We start from the raw sequence: 19,219 nt of genomic DNA, 5'->3' as shown, positions 1-19,219 counted from the left end.
GAAATGTCAAAGGTAGAAAAAAATGTTTTCCACGGCTAGACCTCATCTCTTGGGGTTGTGCTTCAGTGGGCCTTTTCAACGTCTATCCTGCTCCCAAGCTTGGACCCTCCAACATCAGTGTGAAGGTTTATATAATAGTTCCTTGATGACCACGCTGGATCAATTCTGACATCTCACCCAACCAAACTGAGTTGCTAGGAGCGTTTAATGCTGCCGACTTACTCTAACTCAGGACCTCACCTAGTTCTCTTCCTTTCTTTGTAAACACTTGTTCTCCATTTCCTTTAATAACTTTCTGTCTTCTGCTCACCCTTTTCCTGTGACAAAGGTTCTATTCTGGGTTTTTTTATGGTTTTTAGGGTTTTTTTGATATTTGTTAAGTGGAAGCAGCATGACTCAGTGAAAAGGGCTGGGCTTGGGAGTCAGAGGTCATGGGTTCTAATCTCCGACTACTAGTCTAATAAACTACTTTTCTTCCCTCATTGATGCCCATGCACATCACCCCCACCAGTTGTTCCAGACTTTTATCTCTCTCCTCAGGGCCCCTGTTCCTCCCCCTCCCCCATCTCTCACCCCCAAAGATCTGGCCACCTACTTCATCACGAAAATTAACACAATCAGGACTGAGCTGTCCAAAGTCACCCCTCTCCCTTCTGCTCCCCAACCCCCAACCCTCTCCCGTACTTTCCCATCCTTCCCTGCAGTATCTTCAGAGGAGATCTCCTCCCTCCTCTCAAGTGCCACCCCCCCACCTGTCCTTCAGACCCCATTCCCACTCTTCTTATAAAAACCATCGCCCCCTCCCTCCTCCCCTCCTTAACTTCCATCTTTAACCACTCACTTTCCAATGACTTCTTCCCCTCCGCCTTCAAACATGCCCATGTCTCCCCCATCCTAAAAAAAACCCTCTATCGACCCCACTTCCCCTTCCAATTATCACCCTATCTCCCTCCTACCCTTCCTTTCCAAACTCCTAGAACGAGTCATTTACACTCTCTGTCTTGAATTCCTCAACTCCAACTCTCTCCTGCACCCCTCCAATTTGGCTTCCATCCCATCCACTCTTCCGAGACTGCTCTCTCAAAGGTCACCTCCTTCTTGCCAAATCCAGTGGTTCCTACTCTATCTTAATCCTCCTCGACCTCTCAGCTGCCTTTGACATTGTCCACCATCCCCTTCTCCTCCATACCTTATCTCACCTTGGCTTCACGGACTCCGTCCTCTCCTGGTTCTCCTCTTATCTTTCTGACCTTTCATTCTCGGTCTCCTCCGTGGGCTCCTCCTCCCCCTCCCATCCTCTAACTGTAGGAGTTCCTCAAGGGTCAGTTCTTGGCCCTCTTCTGTTCTCCATCTACACTCATTCCCTCGGTGAACTCATTCGCTCTACTTCTTCAACTATCATCTCTATGCGGATGACACCCAAATCTACGTCTCCTCCCCTGTTCTATTCTCCTCCCTTCAGGCTCGTATCTCCTCCTGCCTCCAGGACGCCTCCAGCTGAATATCTGTCTGCCACCTAAAACTCAACACGTCCAAAACTGAGCTCCTTATCTTCCCTCCCAAACCTTGTCCTCTCCCTAACTTCCCTGTCACTGTGGACAGCCACCATCCTTCCCGTCTCACAGGCCCCTAACCTTGGTGTCACCCTTGACTCAGCTCTCTCATTCACCCCACACATCTAATCTGTCACCAACTCCTGCCAATCTCACCTTTACAATATCGCCAAGATCTGCCCTGTCCTCTCCAACCAAATGGCTATCGTGCTGGTACAAGCTCTCATAATACCCTGACTGGATTACTGTGACAGCCTTCACTCTGATCTTCCTTCCTCCGGTCTCTCCTTGCTCCTGTCTAATCTTCATTCTGCTGCCCGGGTCATCTTTCTATAGAAATGCTTTGGGCTTGTCACTCCCCTCCTCAAAAACCTCCAGTGGTTGCCTATCAACCTCTGCACGAAACAAAAACTCCTCACTCTTGCATTCAAAGGTTTCTATCACCTTGCCCCCTCCTACCTCATCTCACTTCTCTCTGCTTCCCACCCCGTACACTCTGCTCCTCTGCCGCCCACCTCCTCACCGTCCCCCCTTCTCGCCTATCCCGCCGTCGACCCCCGGGCCACGTCCTCCCGCTGTCCCGGAATGCCCTCCTTCCTCACCTCCGCCAAACTAGCTCTCTTCCCTTCTTCGAAGCCCTACTGAGAGATCACCTCCTCCAAGAGCCCTTCCCAGACTGAGTTCCTCCCTTTTCCCTCTGCTCCCGCTCCACCCTCTGCTCCTCCCCCTTTCCCTTTCCCCTCCCCTCAGCACTGTGCTCATTTGTATATATTTCTCTATTTATTTTGTTATTGAGGTGCACATCCCCTTGATTCTATTTATCTCAATGATGTTGTCTTGTTTTTGTTTCATTCTGTTTTGCTCTGCTGTCTCCCCCGATTAGACTGTGAGCCCATCATTGGGCAGGGATTGTCTCTATCTGTTCCCGAACTGTACATTCCAAGGGCTTAGTACAGTGCTCTGCACATAGTAAGCGCTCAGTAAATACTATGGAATGAATTGAATGAAGGAAAGAATAATCCTGGCTCCACCGCTTGCCAGCTGTGTGACTTTGGGCAAGTCACTTAACTTCTTTGTGCCTCAGTTACCTCATCTGTAAAATGGGGATTAAAACTGAGAGCCCCACATGGGACAACCTGATCACCTTGTATCTCCCCCAGTGCTTAGAAGAGTGCTTTGCACATAGTAAGCACTTAACAACAAATACCACCATTATTATTACTATCTGCCAGGCACTGTACTAAACACTGGGGTAGATCTAAGCTAATCAGGTGGGAGACAGTCTTCGTCCCACAAGGGACTCACATTATTATTCCCCATTATAATGGTTAGTGGTAACTGAGGCCCAGAGAAGTGAAGTGACTTGTCCAAGGCCACCCAGTAGACACGTGGCAGAACTGGGATTAGAACCAGGTCTTTCTGACTCCCAGGCCCATGTTCTATCCACTGGGCCATGCTGCTGTTCCACCTATCACTCCATTGTATTATACTCAGCTAAGTGCTTAGTACAGTGCTCTGCAAACAATAAGTGCTCATATATCACTGATTCATTGATGTCAGTGAAGGATGCATAGGTAGAACATAGGCAGAAGATAAATAATAGAGAAAAATAAAGAAACTCCTGGCTCTGCCACACGTCTGCTGTTTGAGCTTGGGCAGGTCACTTCACTTCTCTGTGCCTCAGTTACCTCATCTGTAATTGGGGATTAAGACTGTGAGCTCCCTGTGGGACAAGCACTGTGTCCAATTTGATTACCTTCTATCCACCCCAGTGCTTAGAAGAGTGCTTGGCAAATAGTAAGTGCTTAGCAAATACCACAATTATCATTATTATTATTATGAAGGATTTGTAATATTTGAAGTACTAAAGAATTTATCAATCCAAAGAACTCAATCCTGAAGAAAGAAGAGTTCTATATTATAATCTTGCCGGAAAGTCACCCACCCAACCTTAACAATGATCCTGTAGCATTGGTTTCACATGATTTACCGATACATGGCGCTCAGACACTGAAGAAAGAAATGAAATAATGTGGAATTTAAAGCGACATCATAGGATATTTAGAATGTAGTTACTCCAGGTCGTGAACTAGATATTTACTTGATATTCACCCACCCTCACTTCCACAACATATATGTCCATATCCTTATATTCTCCCATTCCCCCCTCTGTAAGATATTTCAAATGTCAGTCTCCCCTTCTAGACTCTAAAGTCCTTGTGGTCGTGCCTAGAAAAGCAGTGTGGTTAGAGAAGCAGTGTGGCTCAGTGGAAAGAGCCCGGGCTTGGAAGTCAGAGGTCATGGATTTAAATCCTGGCTCTGTCACTTGTCAGCTGTGTGACTGTGGTCAAGTCACTTAACTTCTCTGAGCCTCAGTTACCTTATCTGTAAAATGGGGATTAACTGTGAGCCTCACATGGGACAACCTTATTACCCTGCATCTACCGCAGCACTTAGAACAGTGCTCTGCACATAATAAGTACTTAACAAATACCAACATTATTACTATCAATTCTTTGGTATTGTGCTCTAGTACGGTGCCCTGCATGAGTTTGCACTCAATAAATAATAATAATAATAATAATAATACTGACTGATTTTTTTTACGGTGTTTGTTAAGCATTTACTATCTGGGCACTGTACCTACCGCTGGGGTAGAGAAAAGAGAATCATGTTGGACACAATCCCTGACACAAATGGGACTCACCATTTTACAGATGGGATAACTGAGGCACAGAGAATGTAAGTGACTTGCCAGAGGTCACAAAACAGAGAAGTGGTGGAGCTGAGATTACAATCCTGGTCCCCTGACTCACAGATCCATGCTCTTTCTGTTGGGCCACACTTCTCCTAATTGATTGATTGATTAACACTGATTAACATCGACTGATTGATGATCATAAGCTCAGCTAGTCCAGTGCCCTTGATAAAAGCCAATGTCCCCAGCCCTGGTACCACAAGCAAAACCTGGACCACATCACTCATCAGATTATGGCAACTGGTTAGAATTAATGCAGTGTACATAAATAAATAAACAAGAATCAATTTAAACATGTTTCCAACGGGCCACTGGAAAAGCATTCTTCCCCTGAGTACACACACACATATTTTGATGAAAGATCAAAACATGACAGGAACCAAAAAATAGTGTTTTTACCTTCTCGCACTGAGTTGAAAGAGGCAGTACATAAGGCAGATGATGAAGCCCATGTGAGAATTGTATGTTGCAAAAATAATATCCCAGTGTTCTCGAAGAAAGTTCAGAATACCTAGGAGGCTGAGACATTCAGGAAGCGTCTGCTGAGGCTTAGACAAGCAGTAAAGAATGATTCGGTTTAAACTACTGTACAAGGAACCAACAATTGTTTCCTTTTGAGGAGCGGCCTTGTCAATGACCTGTAAAAATCAAGGCAAAACAGTCATGATCTTTCTTCCTTTGGATGTAGTCTTCGATGACCCGCCAGGATGTCAATGCCCAAAAAGGCGAAGACACAAACGTACGGATCTTAAATTCACATAGCCCCATTTTCCATGGTTCTCCTTGTCGACATGGCTTCCCACTGAAATGAATCCACTTGAATCGCTTCAAGATGTATTAAAACATGAGCTACTAAAAGCAACTAAAGCACTGAGGGGAGTGTATTTTCTCCAAACTCTCACAGATTCTATCATAAAAAAGTCTCCATTAGGACACAGGTCTTGTGAGATGTGAAGGAAATAAGGAAAAGGTTTTAAAAATCAGTAAACCAGAAAACTGTATTAATCACTCGCAATTTAACAATCGTGGAGAACACATGTCTAGCTGAAATGGGTATCAATTGGATATGAGTTCAGGAAGAATACCTATAATGTCCGCTGAAAAAGTAATCTGAATATTGTTACATATAAATATTCTGATTGCTTTTTCGTGTGTGTATATCTATCTATCTATCTATCTATCTATCTATCTATATATATATATATGTTTGTTACAACCATTCTATACATATGTATATATGTAATCTGTTTCAAAAATGATGCACAGGTTTAAAAAAAAAATTCATCATTTGTCTATTGCTTAATTTTGTTACAATCAATGATCAAAATGAAAACAAATCAATGTTTGACAGTTTACAGTCTCTCATTAATAATAATAACAATAATAACTGCGGTACTTTTTAAGTGCTTACCCTGTGTGAAACACTGTATTAAGCCCTGAGGTATATAGGAGTCTCTAGACTGTACGCTTGTTCTGGACAGGGAACATGTCTCCTTATTGTTTTACTGTACTCTTCCCAGAGCTTATTACAGTGGTATGCACACAGTAAGCACTCAATAAATACAACTGAAGGAATTGAATGAAGGAGCTTTCATATGGACATGGTCCCTGTCCCAGGTGGGTATCAAAGTCTAAGTTAGGGAGAGACAGGTATTTAATACCCATTTATAGATGAGGACACTGAGGCACAGAAAAGTTAAGTAACTTGTCCAAGGTCACACAGGGGCAATGGCAAAGATGGAGTTAGAACTCTCTACCAAGACTGTACTCCTTCCACTTGGCAACTCTGTTTCCTGTGATTTTCTGTGTAATAGAAATAATAATAATGATAATGGTATTTATTAAGTGCTTACTATGTGCCAGACACTGTACTAAGCTCTGAGGCAGATACAAGAAAATTGGGTTGGACATGGACCCTGTCCCACATGGAACTCCTGGTCTCAATCCCCATTTTACAGATGTGGTAACTGAGGCTCAGAGAAGTGAAGTGCCTTGCCCAAGGTCACACAGCAGATAAGTGGCGGAGCCAGGATTAGAACCCATGAACTCATGACACTTTGGCTTCTATGCCATGCTACTTCTCAAGATTGATTGCAACCTAACATCTCTCCCTTCTGTGTCGTTTAATGCACTTGGATCCGTGAAGTTTGAATAACTGATATTCACCCCACCCTCAATCCTACAGCAATATTATAAATTATTTACATTGTCTGTCTCCCCCTTTAGACTGTAAGCTCATCATGGGAAGGGAATGTGTCTACCAACTCTGTTGTACTCTCCCAAGTGCTTAAAACAGTACTCTGTATACAGTAAGCACTCAATAAACTCCTTTGATGATGATGTGGATGATATATAATAATGTTGGTTAAGCACTTATTATGTGCAGAGCACTGTTGTAAGTGCTGGGGTAGATACAGTGTAATCAGATTGCCCCATATGAGGCTCACAGTCTTAATCCCCATTTTACAGATGAGGGAACTGAGGCACAGAGAAGTTAAGTGACTTGCTCACAGTCACACAGCTGAAAAGTGGCAGAGCAGGGATTTGAACCCATGACCTCTGACTCCCAAGCCCGAGCTCTTTCCACTGAGCCACGCTGATATTTATAGGGTGAGTATTTGGCAATTACTATGCATTTGATCTGAGTCCTTTAGAATCTAGGATTGGAATGTACATTGTTATCCCACAGTAATTAAATATCTCCTGACCTGAGGATAAGGACTGAGGGAATAAAATAATAGTTATAATTATGGTATTTCTTAAGTGCTTACTATGTTCCGAGCACTGTTCTAACAGTTGGGGTACATACAAGGTAATCAGGTTGTCCCACATGGGGCTCACAGTCTTAATCTCCATTTTACAGATGAGGTAACTGAGGCACAGAGAAATGAAGTGACTTGCCCTAGTTCATACATCAGCCAAGTTGCAGAGCCGGGATTAGAACCCATGTCCTCTGATTCCCAAGCCCAAGCTCTTGCCACTAGGTCATGCTGCCTCTCTATATTAATGAAGCTGTGTGGCCTAGTGGAAATCAGCACAGGTCTTGGAAGCAGGAAACCTGGTTTCTAATCTCATTCCTACAACTTGCCTGCACTGTGATATTTGGCAGGTTGTGTGACATCACTGGGCCTTAGTTTCTTCATCTTTAAAACGGGGATGAAATAGCGGTTCTTCCTTCCCTTTAGACTGTGACCCCCAGGTAGGATTGAGACTTTGTCAAAGAATCAATCAATCATATTTATTGAGCATTTACTATATACTAAGTTCTTGGAAGAGTACAATGCAACAGAATTAGCAGACACAGTCCCTGCCCATCATGAGCTTACAGCCCCGGGTCAGGGAGGGTGGGGGGAGAGTGGCGAAGAAGGGGGAGTCCAATCTGATTTTCTTGTAACTGACCCAGCTCTTAGTACAATGCCCAACACATAGTAAGTGCTTTATAAATACCATAATTATTGTTTATGATGATAACACGCATTGAGGGTCCATTGCTTAGTACAGTGGCTGGCACAAACTAAACATATAACAAATATCATAAAAATTCCAACTGCCAGAGGATTTCAGAGACACAAACCTCCAATTACCAATTGTCTTGATTATAAATGCGAGAGACCTAATTTTTAGGAACAGTTTAATGTCACCCTGAATTGTTTAGTCATATTAGTAGAGTTGTGAAGATGTTTCACCAAATATCCATTTATCCCCAGTTAAAGAAAAAAATATCCTTGCTCAATTCCCCTTGGTCACTGGAGCAGTTTAATCCTTTTGATAGGGAATATTCTCTTAGAAGTTAAAAATAGCTTGCTGATTCTGACCAAATCGCTGTTACTTCTAGAAATCTTGAAAACTAGGACCCAACCAGCCTCCTTCAAAAATATTACTAGAAAGGGGAATATTCTGAGGAAGACAATTTGATTATAAACCAGTTACCCCTACCAGCAGGAAAAGCTCATACATAAGTAATCAATCACTCAATGGCACTGATTGAGTGCTTACTGTTAGCAGGACACTGTACTAAGTGGTAAGCAATGAGGTAAGGTAGCAAAGCCATATATTTGTATTTCTGTATCAATTGTTACTCAGTTGTCCAAGCATTTTAAAGACACATAGGATAAGAAAGGAATATTTGTTTTTCTTCATTCCAAGGGAAGGCAGAACAGTGTGTGGAATACTGATTCTGTTTCAGATTGCTTCAGTTGAATTATCACAAAAGGCTTGAGCATAAAAGGTGAGTCTAGCAGTAATACAGGAATTGAAAGCATGCCCTCAAGCTGGTTCCTGCATGGCATTCTTCTACTTCATACTTTGGTGTTCAGGAGAACAAGCAATGGATTGGCTTGATCAGTGGAACTTCAAAAAAGACTATGGCACTGATATCAGTCCATTTTCTTGGGAGACGGAGTCTAAAACCCTTTAAATAGATAAGAAATCTGACACTCCTTTTGGGAAGTTCTCCTCAGTAAATTGAGAAGCGGGACTTTCTCCTCAATCACTAAATAGTCAATGGTTTCCCATCTTCATTGAGATTTCTAAATTTCAGAGAAAATTTTAGCACTCTCATTAGACATTTTTATGGTATTTGTTAAGCACTTATTATGCGCCTAGCACTAACCATAGCCTTGGAGTAGGTACAAGATAGTCAAGGTAGGCAGAGTCCCTCCCCCACATGAGGCTCACAGTCCAAGCAGGAGGGAGTAGGATTGAATCCCCACTTTACAAAGGAGGAAACTGAGTCACTGAGAAGTGAAACGACTTGACCAAGGTCACACGACAGACAAGAGGTGGAGCCGGTATGAGAATCCCAGACCAGCTCTCTTTCCCAAGCTGCTTCTAACAGATTCAGGGAAGTTTGGTCTCCTGGGAGTAAATACACCATTTTATGACGAGTTTCCTAGTCTCAAAACTTTAAGAAAACTAGGTCATTCTACTACTTTCACAGTTTCATTCAAGAGCTAAAGCATCTTACAAAGTTAACTTACTGCCATGATCTGTTCAGTAATGAAGAGAAGAATCTGTTTAGGATCTGAAGTAAACATTCCATTATAAAGCTTCTCCACCAACTTCTGAGTAAAATATGAAACATTGGCTAATGCAATAGCAGAAGTGGTTTCTGAACTGTATTGAGGATCTTTATTTCCTGCAGGGAATACAATACGTTTAAATAAATGAGTGAACCAAAATCAACCAGTAGCTACACCAGTCTGAGCTGTGATCCTTTCTTTGAGTGGGATAAAACTCAGTTAATTTAGAACTCGAAACTTTAGTGCAGAATTCAGTGTAGACAAGATCTGAAGCCCGAGTGAACACTTTGAATCCTGAATCCATATAAAGCCAAGGTCAAAATACAGGATAATGGAAATAATGTACTACAAGGTCAATTATACTGCAGAACATTCCTGCAGTCTTTACTCGAATCCATAATCCCTTTTGCCCCTGAACATGGGGAATAATTCTAAAGATCTGCTTCCACAGAGAGGGGCCATAGAACAGCTTGCAAATTAAAGGAAAATGAAATGTCTTTTATGAGAAAAACAAAATTTAGGAATCTCATTCATTCAATCTCGTCTCCCCCGATTAGACTGTAAGCCCGTCAAACGACAGGGACTGTCTCTATCTGTTGCCGACTTGTTCATTCCAAGCGCTTAGTACAGTGCTCTGCACATAGTAAGCGCTCAATAAATACTATTGAATGAATGAATGAATGAATTCTAGAGAAGTTGAAGGATTATTTAGTAATAGTCTCCAAAGCATTAGCATAAGAAGGGTATTGCTGTTTTGAGGAGTTTCTTGTAACCGATAAAGTAGAACAATGAGAAGAAATGGAGTTAAATATCAGCAAGAGTGATAAGGATAGGGAATTTTTTTTTCTGAAAAAAGTATTAAATACAGGAGAAATTATTTTGCCCTTTAGCTTGATTGAGCTTTTGTATGTAGAGTGCTGTGCCAGACACTTCGGAAAGTACAATCAAACAAAAACACACAGTTTACTCCCTCCTCGAAGAACTGACCAAGGAGTAGATAAGCATTGTGCGAATGAAGCTAGAAAGCAGAAGCAGAGATACAACTGTTAAGGGCAAAAGCATTGGGAAAATGAATAAAAACAGAATGGAATAGATAAAACAATATACGCATAAGTGCAGTGTTTGTGGAGGAAATGACCCAGGGGAACTGGTAATTAATGATAATTAATAATAGTTACGGTACTTGTTAAGCATTTATTATGTGCCAAGCACTGTTTTAAATGCTGAGGAATATCCAAGTTAATCAGTTGGACACATTTCCTGTCCCACATGGGGTGAAAAGTCTAAGTAAAAGGGAGCAGGATTTAATCCCTATTTTACAGTTGGGGTAAATGAGTCACAGAGAAGTTAAGTGAATTGTCCAAGGTCACAGAGTGGACATGTGGCAGAGCACAGGTTTAGAACCCAGGTCCTCTGACTCTCAGGCCCTTGCTCTTTCCATTGTACCACACTGTTTAATGAAAGAATGTCTCCTGGAGGAGGTGAGGGGAGAAGGCAATCCAAAGGTGTGAAAACTGGGGAAAGCTCAGCTGGTCATGATGCAAGTGAGGACGGTGTGTTACTTCCCTGATACAGTCACATAAGGAAATGGACAAGCCAAAATCACTTTGAAAGAAAATAAAAGAGAGTAGAGAGCCAGGTACAGTATGAAGGTTAGCTGAGGAGTTTTCATTCATTCATTCAATCGTATTTATAGAGGGTTTACTGTCTGTAAAGCACTGTACTAAGTGCTTGGAAAGTACAATTCGGCAACAGATAGAGACAATCCCTACCCAACAATGGGCTCACAGGGTAGAAGGCGGGAGACAGACCACAAAACAAAACAAGTGGATAGGCATCAAAAGTATCATAATAGATATATAGAATTATAGACACATACACCTCATTAATAAAATAAATAGAATAAAAAATACATACAAATATACATATAAGTCTCTTGGGGCGGGAAAGGAAGTAGAGCAGAGGGAAGGAGTCGGGGCGAAGGGGAGGGGACAAAGAGCAGAGGAAGAGGGGGGTTCAGTCTGGGAAGGCCTCCTGGAAGAGGTGATCTCTCAGTAGGGAAGAGTGGGGAAGAGTAGAAGTGAAGAGTCTGAGGGGGTTAGGAAGAAAGTAAGTATGCAAAGAGAGAGCTGGTGGAGGTCTTCTAAATGATATTTTAAAGATTTTCAGAAAACATTTCAGACAGAGAAAAATTCAGATGACAGAAATAAAGTCACAGAAATATAGGTAGGGGGATGGTTCAGATGACCTCTTAGGATCTGGTCATCTCTGAGGTCCAGTGGATTCTAACCATGAATTGAAATGGCTTGACTTTAAGGAGGAATTGGAATACTGTAATCCTAAACAATTTTAATCTCAATCTTATGCATAAAACCGGTTAGAATTAAATATTTTTTTTTTCCATTCCTTACCTTTGGGTCTTGTCAATACACCTTTCCCACCACCTTCACTAATGATGTGAAAGATATCCATGATAGAGAGCAGGATTTCAGATTGGAAGCATCGCTTTTGTTGATTGGTGGCATTCTCTGGAGAAGCCTGAAATGGTTCCAAACCACACTTTAGGAGAAGTAGCAAGACAAACAATCCACCTATTTATTGAGTATTTATTCTGTTAAGAGCACTATTCTAAGTGCTTGGAAGAATAAATAAGAAAAAAATTACAATTTAGCTGGGGGCAAAGGACACTACAATAAATTACAGGTAGGGAAGCAACAGAGTTCAGTGGTGGGGGATTAGAGGAGAGGAGAAGAAGGTACCCAAATACTCAGAGAGTAAGGATTGAGCTACAGAAGTGTAGAATGACAGGAGTAGATGGAGAAGGGGAGAAGAAATGAGTGAGTAATAATGAAAGAACTCTAGAAGAAGATGGGATTTTCGAAAGTAGTAGTAATAGAAATGATTTTTTTTTAAGCACTTACTGTGTGCTAGGTTCTCGGGGGGCATATAGGTCCAGGAAGGAGGAAAAATTATTTCAGGAAAGAACAACTACTTGAGGAAGCAGGATGGCCTAGTGGATAGAGCAGGGGCCTGGGAGTCAGAAGGGCCTGGGCTCGAAGCCCAGCTCGGCCACTTATTTGCTGTGTGACCTTGGGCAAATCACTAAACTTCTCTGTGCCTCGGTTAGTTCATCTGTAAAATGGGGATTAAAACTGTTGGCGGCCCCACGCGGGACGGGACTGTGTTCAATCTGTTTAGCTTGTATTTACCCCAGTGCTTAGAACAGTGCGTGGCACATAGTAAGAGCTTAACAAATGCCACTGTCATCTTACCACTAGCCTTGATTCCCTACGGCTGAGCTCCTGGAACTCAGATCCGGTAAAAAACAATAAATCACAATAATTATGGTACTTGTTAAGGGCTTACTATGTGCCAAGCACTGTTCTAAGTGCTGAGGTAGATACAAGGTCGGCAGGTTGTCCCACAAGGGGCTCACAGTCTTAATTCCCATTTTACAAATGAGGTAACTGAGGCACAGGGAAGCTAAGTGACTTGCCCCAGTCACACAGCTGATAAGAGGCAGAGCTGGGATTAGAACCCATAATCTCTGCCTCCCAAGCCCGTGCTCCTTCCACCAAGCCACGCTGTTACTCATGGCAAATCAGCAACCTCTGCCAGAGTCCTGATACCTCTTTGGTGCAAAGGAGTGAAAAGCAAGCCCAGTAGATCCTCTTTGGTTATCATCATTGTCATCATCATCAGTGGAATTTATCGGTCAGCCATATTTATTGAGGGCTTAACGTTGTGCAGAACACTACATTAAGCACTTGGGAGAGTCAAGTATAACAGACACATTCCCTGCCTGCAAGAACTTACAGTTTAAAGGACAAGGTTACAGTCTAGAGGTATTTATTGAGAGTTAACTGTGTGCTGAGCACTATACTAAACGCTTGGGAGAGTACCATATAACAGAATTGGTAGACATACTCCTCCCATCTCCTGCTCCCCTCTTCAACTCTCCCATCCTTCCAAGTAGTTTCTCTGGAGGAGATCTCTTTCATTCTTTCAAAACTCACTCTCTCCACTGCACATCTGACCCCATTCCTTCGCACCTTTTTAAAACACTTCCCCCTTCCCTTCTTCCTTCCCTAACAGCCATCTTCAACTGTTTGCTCTCCAATGGCTTCTTCTCTGCTGCTTTGTAACATATCCATGTTTGCTTATAGTAAAAAAGCGCTCCCTTGATCCCACGGCTCCCTCCAGTTACTGCCCCACCTCCCTCTTGCTGTTCCTCTCCAAACTCCTTGAGCGAGTTTCCTGTTCTCCAATTCTCTCCTTCACTCCCTCCAATCTGGCTTCCATCCCCTTTAATCACAGGAACTGCCCTCTCAAAGGTCACCAGTGATCTTCTTGCCAAATCCAACGGCCTCTACACCATCCTAATCCTCTCTGTCCACCGTTGACCAGCCCCTTCTCCTGGAGACATTATCCAATGTTGGCTTCACTCCTCTTATCTCTCTGGCTGCTCATTCTCAGTCTTCTTCACGGGCTACTCTTCTGCCTCCTTCCACCCAAATTGTGGGGGTCCCTCAAGGTCCTTCTATTCTCCATCTACACCCACTCCCTTGGAGAACTCATTCGCTCTCATGGCTTCAACTAACACCTCTATGCAGATGTCACCCAAATCTACATCTCCTCCCCTGATCTCACTCATTCTCTGCAGTCTTGCATTTCCTCCTGCCTTCAAGACATCACTATATGGATGATCCCCTGACACCAAAAGCTTAGCATGTCCAAAACAGAACTCCTTATCTTCCCTTTTAAACTCTGTCCTCCCCATGACTTTCCTATCACTGTAGATGAAACCACCATCCTTCCTGTCTCACAGGTCTGTAACCTTGGCATTATCTTTGACTCCTCTCTCTCATGCAACACACATATTCCATCCCTCACTAAATCCTGTCAATTCCACCTTCATAGCATCACTAAAATCTGCCCGTTCCTCTCCATCCAAACTGCTACCAAGTTAATATGATCACTTATCCTTTCATGTCTGGGTTACTGCATCAGCCTCTTAGCTGACCTCCCAGCCTCCTGTATCTCCCCACTTCAGTCCATACTTCACTCTGCTGCCCTGATCATTTTTCTACAAAAAACATTCAGGACATATTCCCTCACTTCTCAAAACACTCCAGTGGTTCCACCTCCTTATCAAACAAAAACTCCTCACCATTGGCTTTAAAGCACTCAATCACACCTGCCCACTCCCACCTTGCCTCGCTCCTCTCCTACTACAACCCAGTGCACACACTTTGCTCCTCTAATGCTAACTTTCTCACTGTACCTTGATCTCATCTATCTCGCCACCCACCCCTCGCCCACTTCCTCCCTCTGGCCTAGGATGCCCTCCCACCCCAAATCTGATAATTACTCCTCCTCCCTTCAAAGTCTTAGTGAAAGCAAACCTCATCCAAGAGGTCTTCCCAAACTAAGCCCCCCTTTCTTCTTTTACAACTCCCTCCTGCGCCACCCTGACTTGCTCCTGTTGCCTCATCTGTAAAATGAGGATCGAGACTGTGAGCCCCATGTGGAACAGGGACTGTGTCCAGTCCAATTTACTTGTATCCATCCCAGCACTTAGTACAGAGCCCAATACATATTAAACACTTAACAAATCCCACAATTATTGTATTTTCATTTACTGGAAAAAAGTCATCAGTACTTTTTTTATCCTCATCAAAGACATTTGGTCACAGCTTGAGGTCCAAGTCCTTTCAGTCACTGTTTAAGATTAATTACCCTGTCCCACCCTAGAGATGGTTCTGACCCCTTTTTGTGTTTATTCTACATAGCACACAAGAGAATAATGATTCTAGCATGGCCTAATGGAAAACAGCCCAGGCCTGGGAGCCAAAGAACCCGGACTCTAATCCTGGCTCTGCCACTTTCCTGCTGTGTGATCTTGAACAATTCACTTAAATTCTCTGTGCCCGGGAATGGTATTTTAAGCATTTTAAAGCATTCGATCACCTTTCTCTCCCCAATCACACCTCACTACTTTCCTACTACTACAATACAGCCCATACACTTCACTCCTCTAATGCCAACCTACTCACTGAACTTCCATCTCATCTATCTCTCCACCAACCTCTCGCCCACATCCCACCCTGGCCTGGAACAACCTCCCTCTTCTCATCCAACAGACAATGTCGCTTTCCACCTTCAAAGCCTTACTGAAAGCAAATCTCCTTCAAGAGGACTTCCTGACTAAATCCTCATTTCCTCTTCTCCCACCCTCTTTCTGCATTGCCTAGATTTGCTCCCTTTATTCTGCACACAGTAAATGCTCAATAAATATGAATGAATGAATGAATGAATGAATGAATGAATGAATGTTCTCTCCACCCTGCCCCCCAGCTCCACAGCACTAAAGTACCTATCCATAATTTATTTATTTATGTCTGTCTCCCCCTCTAGACTCTGAGCTCATTGTGGGCAATTAATGTGTTTGTTATGTTGTTATATTATACTCTCCTAAGTGCTTAATACAGTTCTCTCCACACGGTAAGCACTCAAATAAGATTAAGTGATCTAATAATTGATATTTATTAAGCACTTCCTATTGGCCAATATTCCTCCCTTCCTGGAAATCTCATCCTCCTTTATTTACCTCATTCTCCCTACCCATACTCCCTAGATCTATTTGATTCATCCCTATGACTGCACTGACTTGTTTGTCTAAGATACAGCATTCACTCTCCAGCGAGATGAAAGATAAACCAGCATCGGCCTGGGAGTCAGAAGGTCATGGGTTCTAATTCCCGCTCTGCCACTTGTCTGCCATGTGACTCTGGGTAAGTCACTTCACTTTTCTGTGCCTTAGTTACCTCATCTGGAAAATGGAGATTGAGACTGTGAGCCTCATATAGGAAAGGGACTATGTCCCACTGATTATCTCCCCTTTAGACTGTAAGCACGTTGTGGGCAGGGAATGTGTCTATCGTTTTGTACTTTCCAAGCTCTTACTAAGGTACTCTGCACACAGTAAGTGCTCAGTAAATATGACTGAATGAATGAATGAACCCACTTCCAGGCCTGACCTCAAGAAGGAATTCCAAAGGATGCCATTGTTTTTGCATTGGGGTGCTGATCAAAATCTCCATCAGAAGGATTCGGATAAAGTCACAAACTTGCTTCCGGGCAGGGTGTACTGTTGGGAGTCCCGCTGGGGGTCCAGTGCAGCTCCCATCTTCAGTTGCAATTACTGGGTGGTCCATAGCACCCAAGTTTTCACTTACTCCCTAGGGAGAAAAAAACAAAATGGCAGGATCAGATCATCATGGGGTGAAGGGATTCCCCTTTATCTGCAAGGATGTGAATGAAGTCACAGTTTTGGGGTTAGAATAATGAACAGAATATTATTATTATACTCTTCCTCCTCATTATTATAATTATTATTATTATTACTGTATTTGATAAATGTTTACTATGTGCCAAGCCATGTTCCAAGTACCGGGATAGACACAAGATAAGCAACTCAGGCATAGTCCCTATCTCACAAGGGGCTCAAAATCTAAGTAGGAGATAGAATAGGCATTGAATCCCTATTTTTCAGATGAGAAAACTGAGCGACAGAGAAGTTGAGTGACTTGCCCAAGGTTCAATTAGAACAGAACCTGGATCCTCTGACTCCCAAGCCCATGCTCTTTGCCATTAGGCCACGCTGTCCCTAAAATCAGGACTTTTAAGGCTGTCAGAATGACCAGGGTAGGACTTCCTTATTTGAGTCCCTTGCATTCTCAATGCCTCACTAGATCCAAAACATTAATTTGTAAGCTTAATTAATCTTCAATTAATGAATTACCTAGAAGACAATGAGACTTTATTAATTCATGTGTGGAATCCTTGACTGGACAGAGGTGGTTTGGAAATTTTTTATTAAGTATGGCCAAAACCTTCTCATTAGAACACTAGGGAGTTCTGGGGTATGTTATTTCTGACCCACATTTCAAGTGCATTGGACTTCAGTTGAGTAAAACATGTGTGCCACAGGCGGGAGAACAATAAATATCCCCCCCAGTTGAACTATCCTCAGCACTTTTCTTTGTCTCCAGCTTTGTCTCTCATCTTGCCCCCATTCTAATAACTGTTTTCTGCACCAGATCCGGCAAAGATTTTCATCTGGTCTCTCCTCCTACTCTTCACTTCAGCCCCAATGAGTCTCACATCCACTTCAGCCCCTCCTCCTTTTTCTTCTCTGAGAACAGTACAGAAGACTCTTGATTCTTGTATTTAGCCATGCTTTCTAGCCCGTATCTGGTTAATAATAATAATGTTGGTATTTGTTAAGCGCTTACTACGTGCCGAGCACTGTTCTAAGCGCTGGGGTAGACACAGGGGAATCAGGTTGTCTCACGTGGGGCTCACAGTCTCAATCCCCATTTTACAGATGAGGTAACTGAGGCACCGAGAAGTTAAATGACTTGCCCAAAGTCACACAGCTGACAAGTGGCCGAGCTGGGATTCGAACCCATTACCTCTGACTCCAAAGCCCGTGCTCCTTCCACTGAGCCACGCTGCTTCTCTAATCAAACCCTCAAAAATATCCCATGTTCTTCCACCCAGACACCCCTTCTGGGCTCGTAGTCCCTGCCCACCCAGCCATGAATACAGAAAATTGGGTCACAATCAATATACTACTCTCTCCGTCTCCTTGCCGTACTTTTTTACTGATAGGTAAACAGTACAGTCTCAAGAATGATGACACTTCACACTCTGGCTAAGTATACCCAAATTGAACTAGCATTTGTCTTCTGAGATAGGGGCCAATGTGAAAAGTACTCCAAGTCAGAATGGGAAAATTCTGCTTGGATTTGTTGTAATTATGAAAATTCAATCCCGAGTTCTGCTTGGGTTTGATCAACCATCAGATTTCCAGTTGTCAAGGTTCAAATCAATTTGTTAAAGTACAGAATTGTGGGACTTAAAGGGACTGGAAGGTCCATTTAATCTAACCCCTAGATAGAACGACATACTATAGAGAAGCAGAATGGCTTAGTGGATAGAGTCTGAAAGTCAAAAGGACTGGGTTCTAATCCCATCTCCACCACTTGTTTGCTGTGTGAACTCAGGAAAGTCACTTCACTTCTCTGTGCCTCAGCTACCTCATCTATAAAATGGGGATTAAGACTGTGAGTTCAATGTGGGACGGGGACTGTGTCCGACCTGAATAACTTGTATCTACCCCAGGACTTAGTAGAGTGCCTGGCACGTAGTAAATGATTACCAAATACCATAAAAAAATACCCTATTCCCTCCCCCCCGCCCCCCCCCCCACCCCCGAACAAGCATAACAGGTTTTAAAGCTTTTCATTAATGCTACTTTTCTTCAAAGCAGAAAACATTTACTTGAAAACATCCCTTTTATGCTCAAGATATTTGGGAGTTAAGCATGTTTGTGCTTAGTCACCCCACGCCTACCTTTTGGGTTCCTGAAGGGAAGATAACTGCAGCCAAAGTCTGGAGAAACTCTAAAGAGCCCCACATGGGGTCCTGAGGGTAGCTGTGATATATCAGGCAAAGGAACTGCATCACATTGCCAGGGTAGGTGACTTTCCAGGAGTCATCGCCAGAACCTGTGAAGGGCTACACACCAACAACACACATAAAACACAAAAACAGTCAAAAATTGGGGGTGCAAATCAGCACACATTTGCTCATCTATTGCAATATAATGGGGAAGGAGCAAAGCCTAGAGGATAGGCAGAAGAGCCAAAGGATTTACCTGAGGTAATACAGCTGGTAGGTAGTGGAGATGAAATTAGAACCCAGATCTCCTGGAACCTAATGTTGTGCTCTTTCCATTAGACCACCACTGATCACTGTCATAGATCATGTACTAATTTGAGTGACCCTGAGGGCAGCTATTCTGCTGGCACAATCTCCAG

The 19,219-nt window shown here is 43.0% G+C and overlaps 1 protein-coding gene across 3 annotated transcripts in view; it reads right to left on the bottom strand.

Moving 5' to 3' along the window:
• Positions 1-19,219, bottom strand: part of WDFY4 (WDFY family member 4) — a 404,782-nt gene that overhangs the window by 252,600 nt on the left and 132,963 nt on the right. For all 3 annotated transcript variants that reach the window (XM_029060697.2, XM_029060700.2, XM_029060698.2), the window contains exons 32-36: positions 18,753-18,917; positions 16,373-16,573; positions 11,744-11,870; positions 9,291-9,448; positions 4,711-4,949 (exon numbers count right to left, since the gene is read on the bottom strand). In XM_029060697.2, coding sequence (XP_028916530.1) covers positions 4,711-4,949; positions 9,291-9,448; positions 11,744-11,870; positions 16,373-16,573; positions 18,753-18,917 — 890 coding nt within the window. The remainder of the gene's footprint in view (positions 1-4,710; positions 4,950-9,290; positions 9,449-11,743; positions 11,871-16,372; positions 16,574-18,752; positions 18,918-19,219) is intronic.

This window comes from Ornithorhynchus anatinus, chromosome 3 (genome assembly GCF_004115215.2).
Source record: "Ornithorhynchus anatinus isolate Pmale09 chromosome 3, mOrnAna1.pri.v4, whole genome shotgun sequence".
In the NCBI taxonomy this organism is placed as follows: Eukaryota; Metazoa; Chordata; class Mammalia; order Monotremata; family Ornithorhynchidae; genus Ornithorhynchus; species Ornithorhynchus anatinus.
Note: the sequence above shows the minus strand (reverse complement) of the source record. Positions and strands in the feature narration are given on the sequence as shown.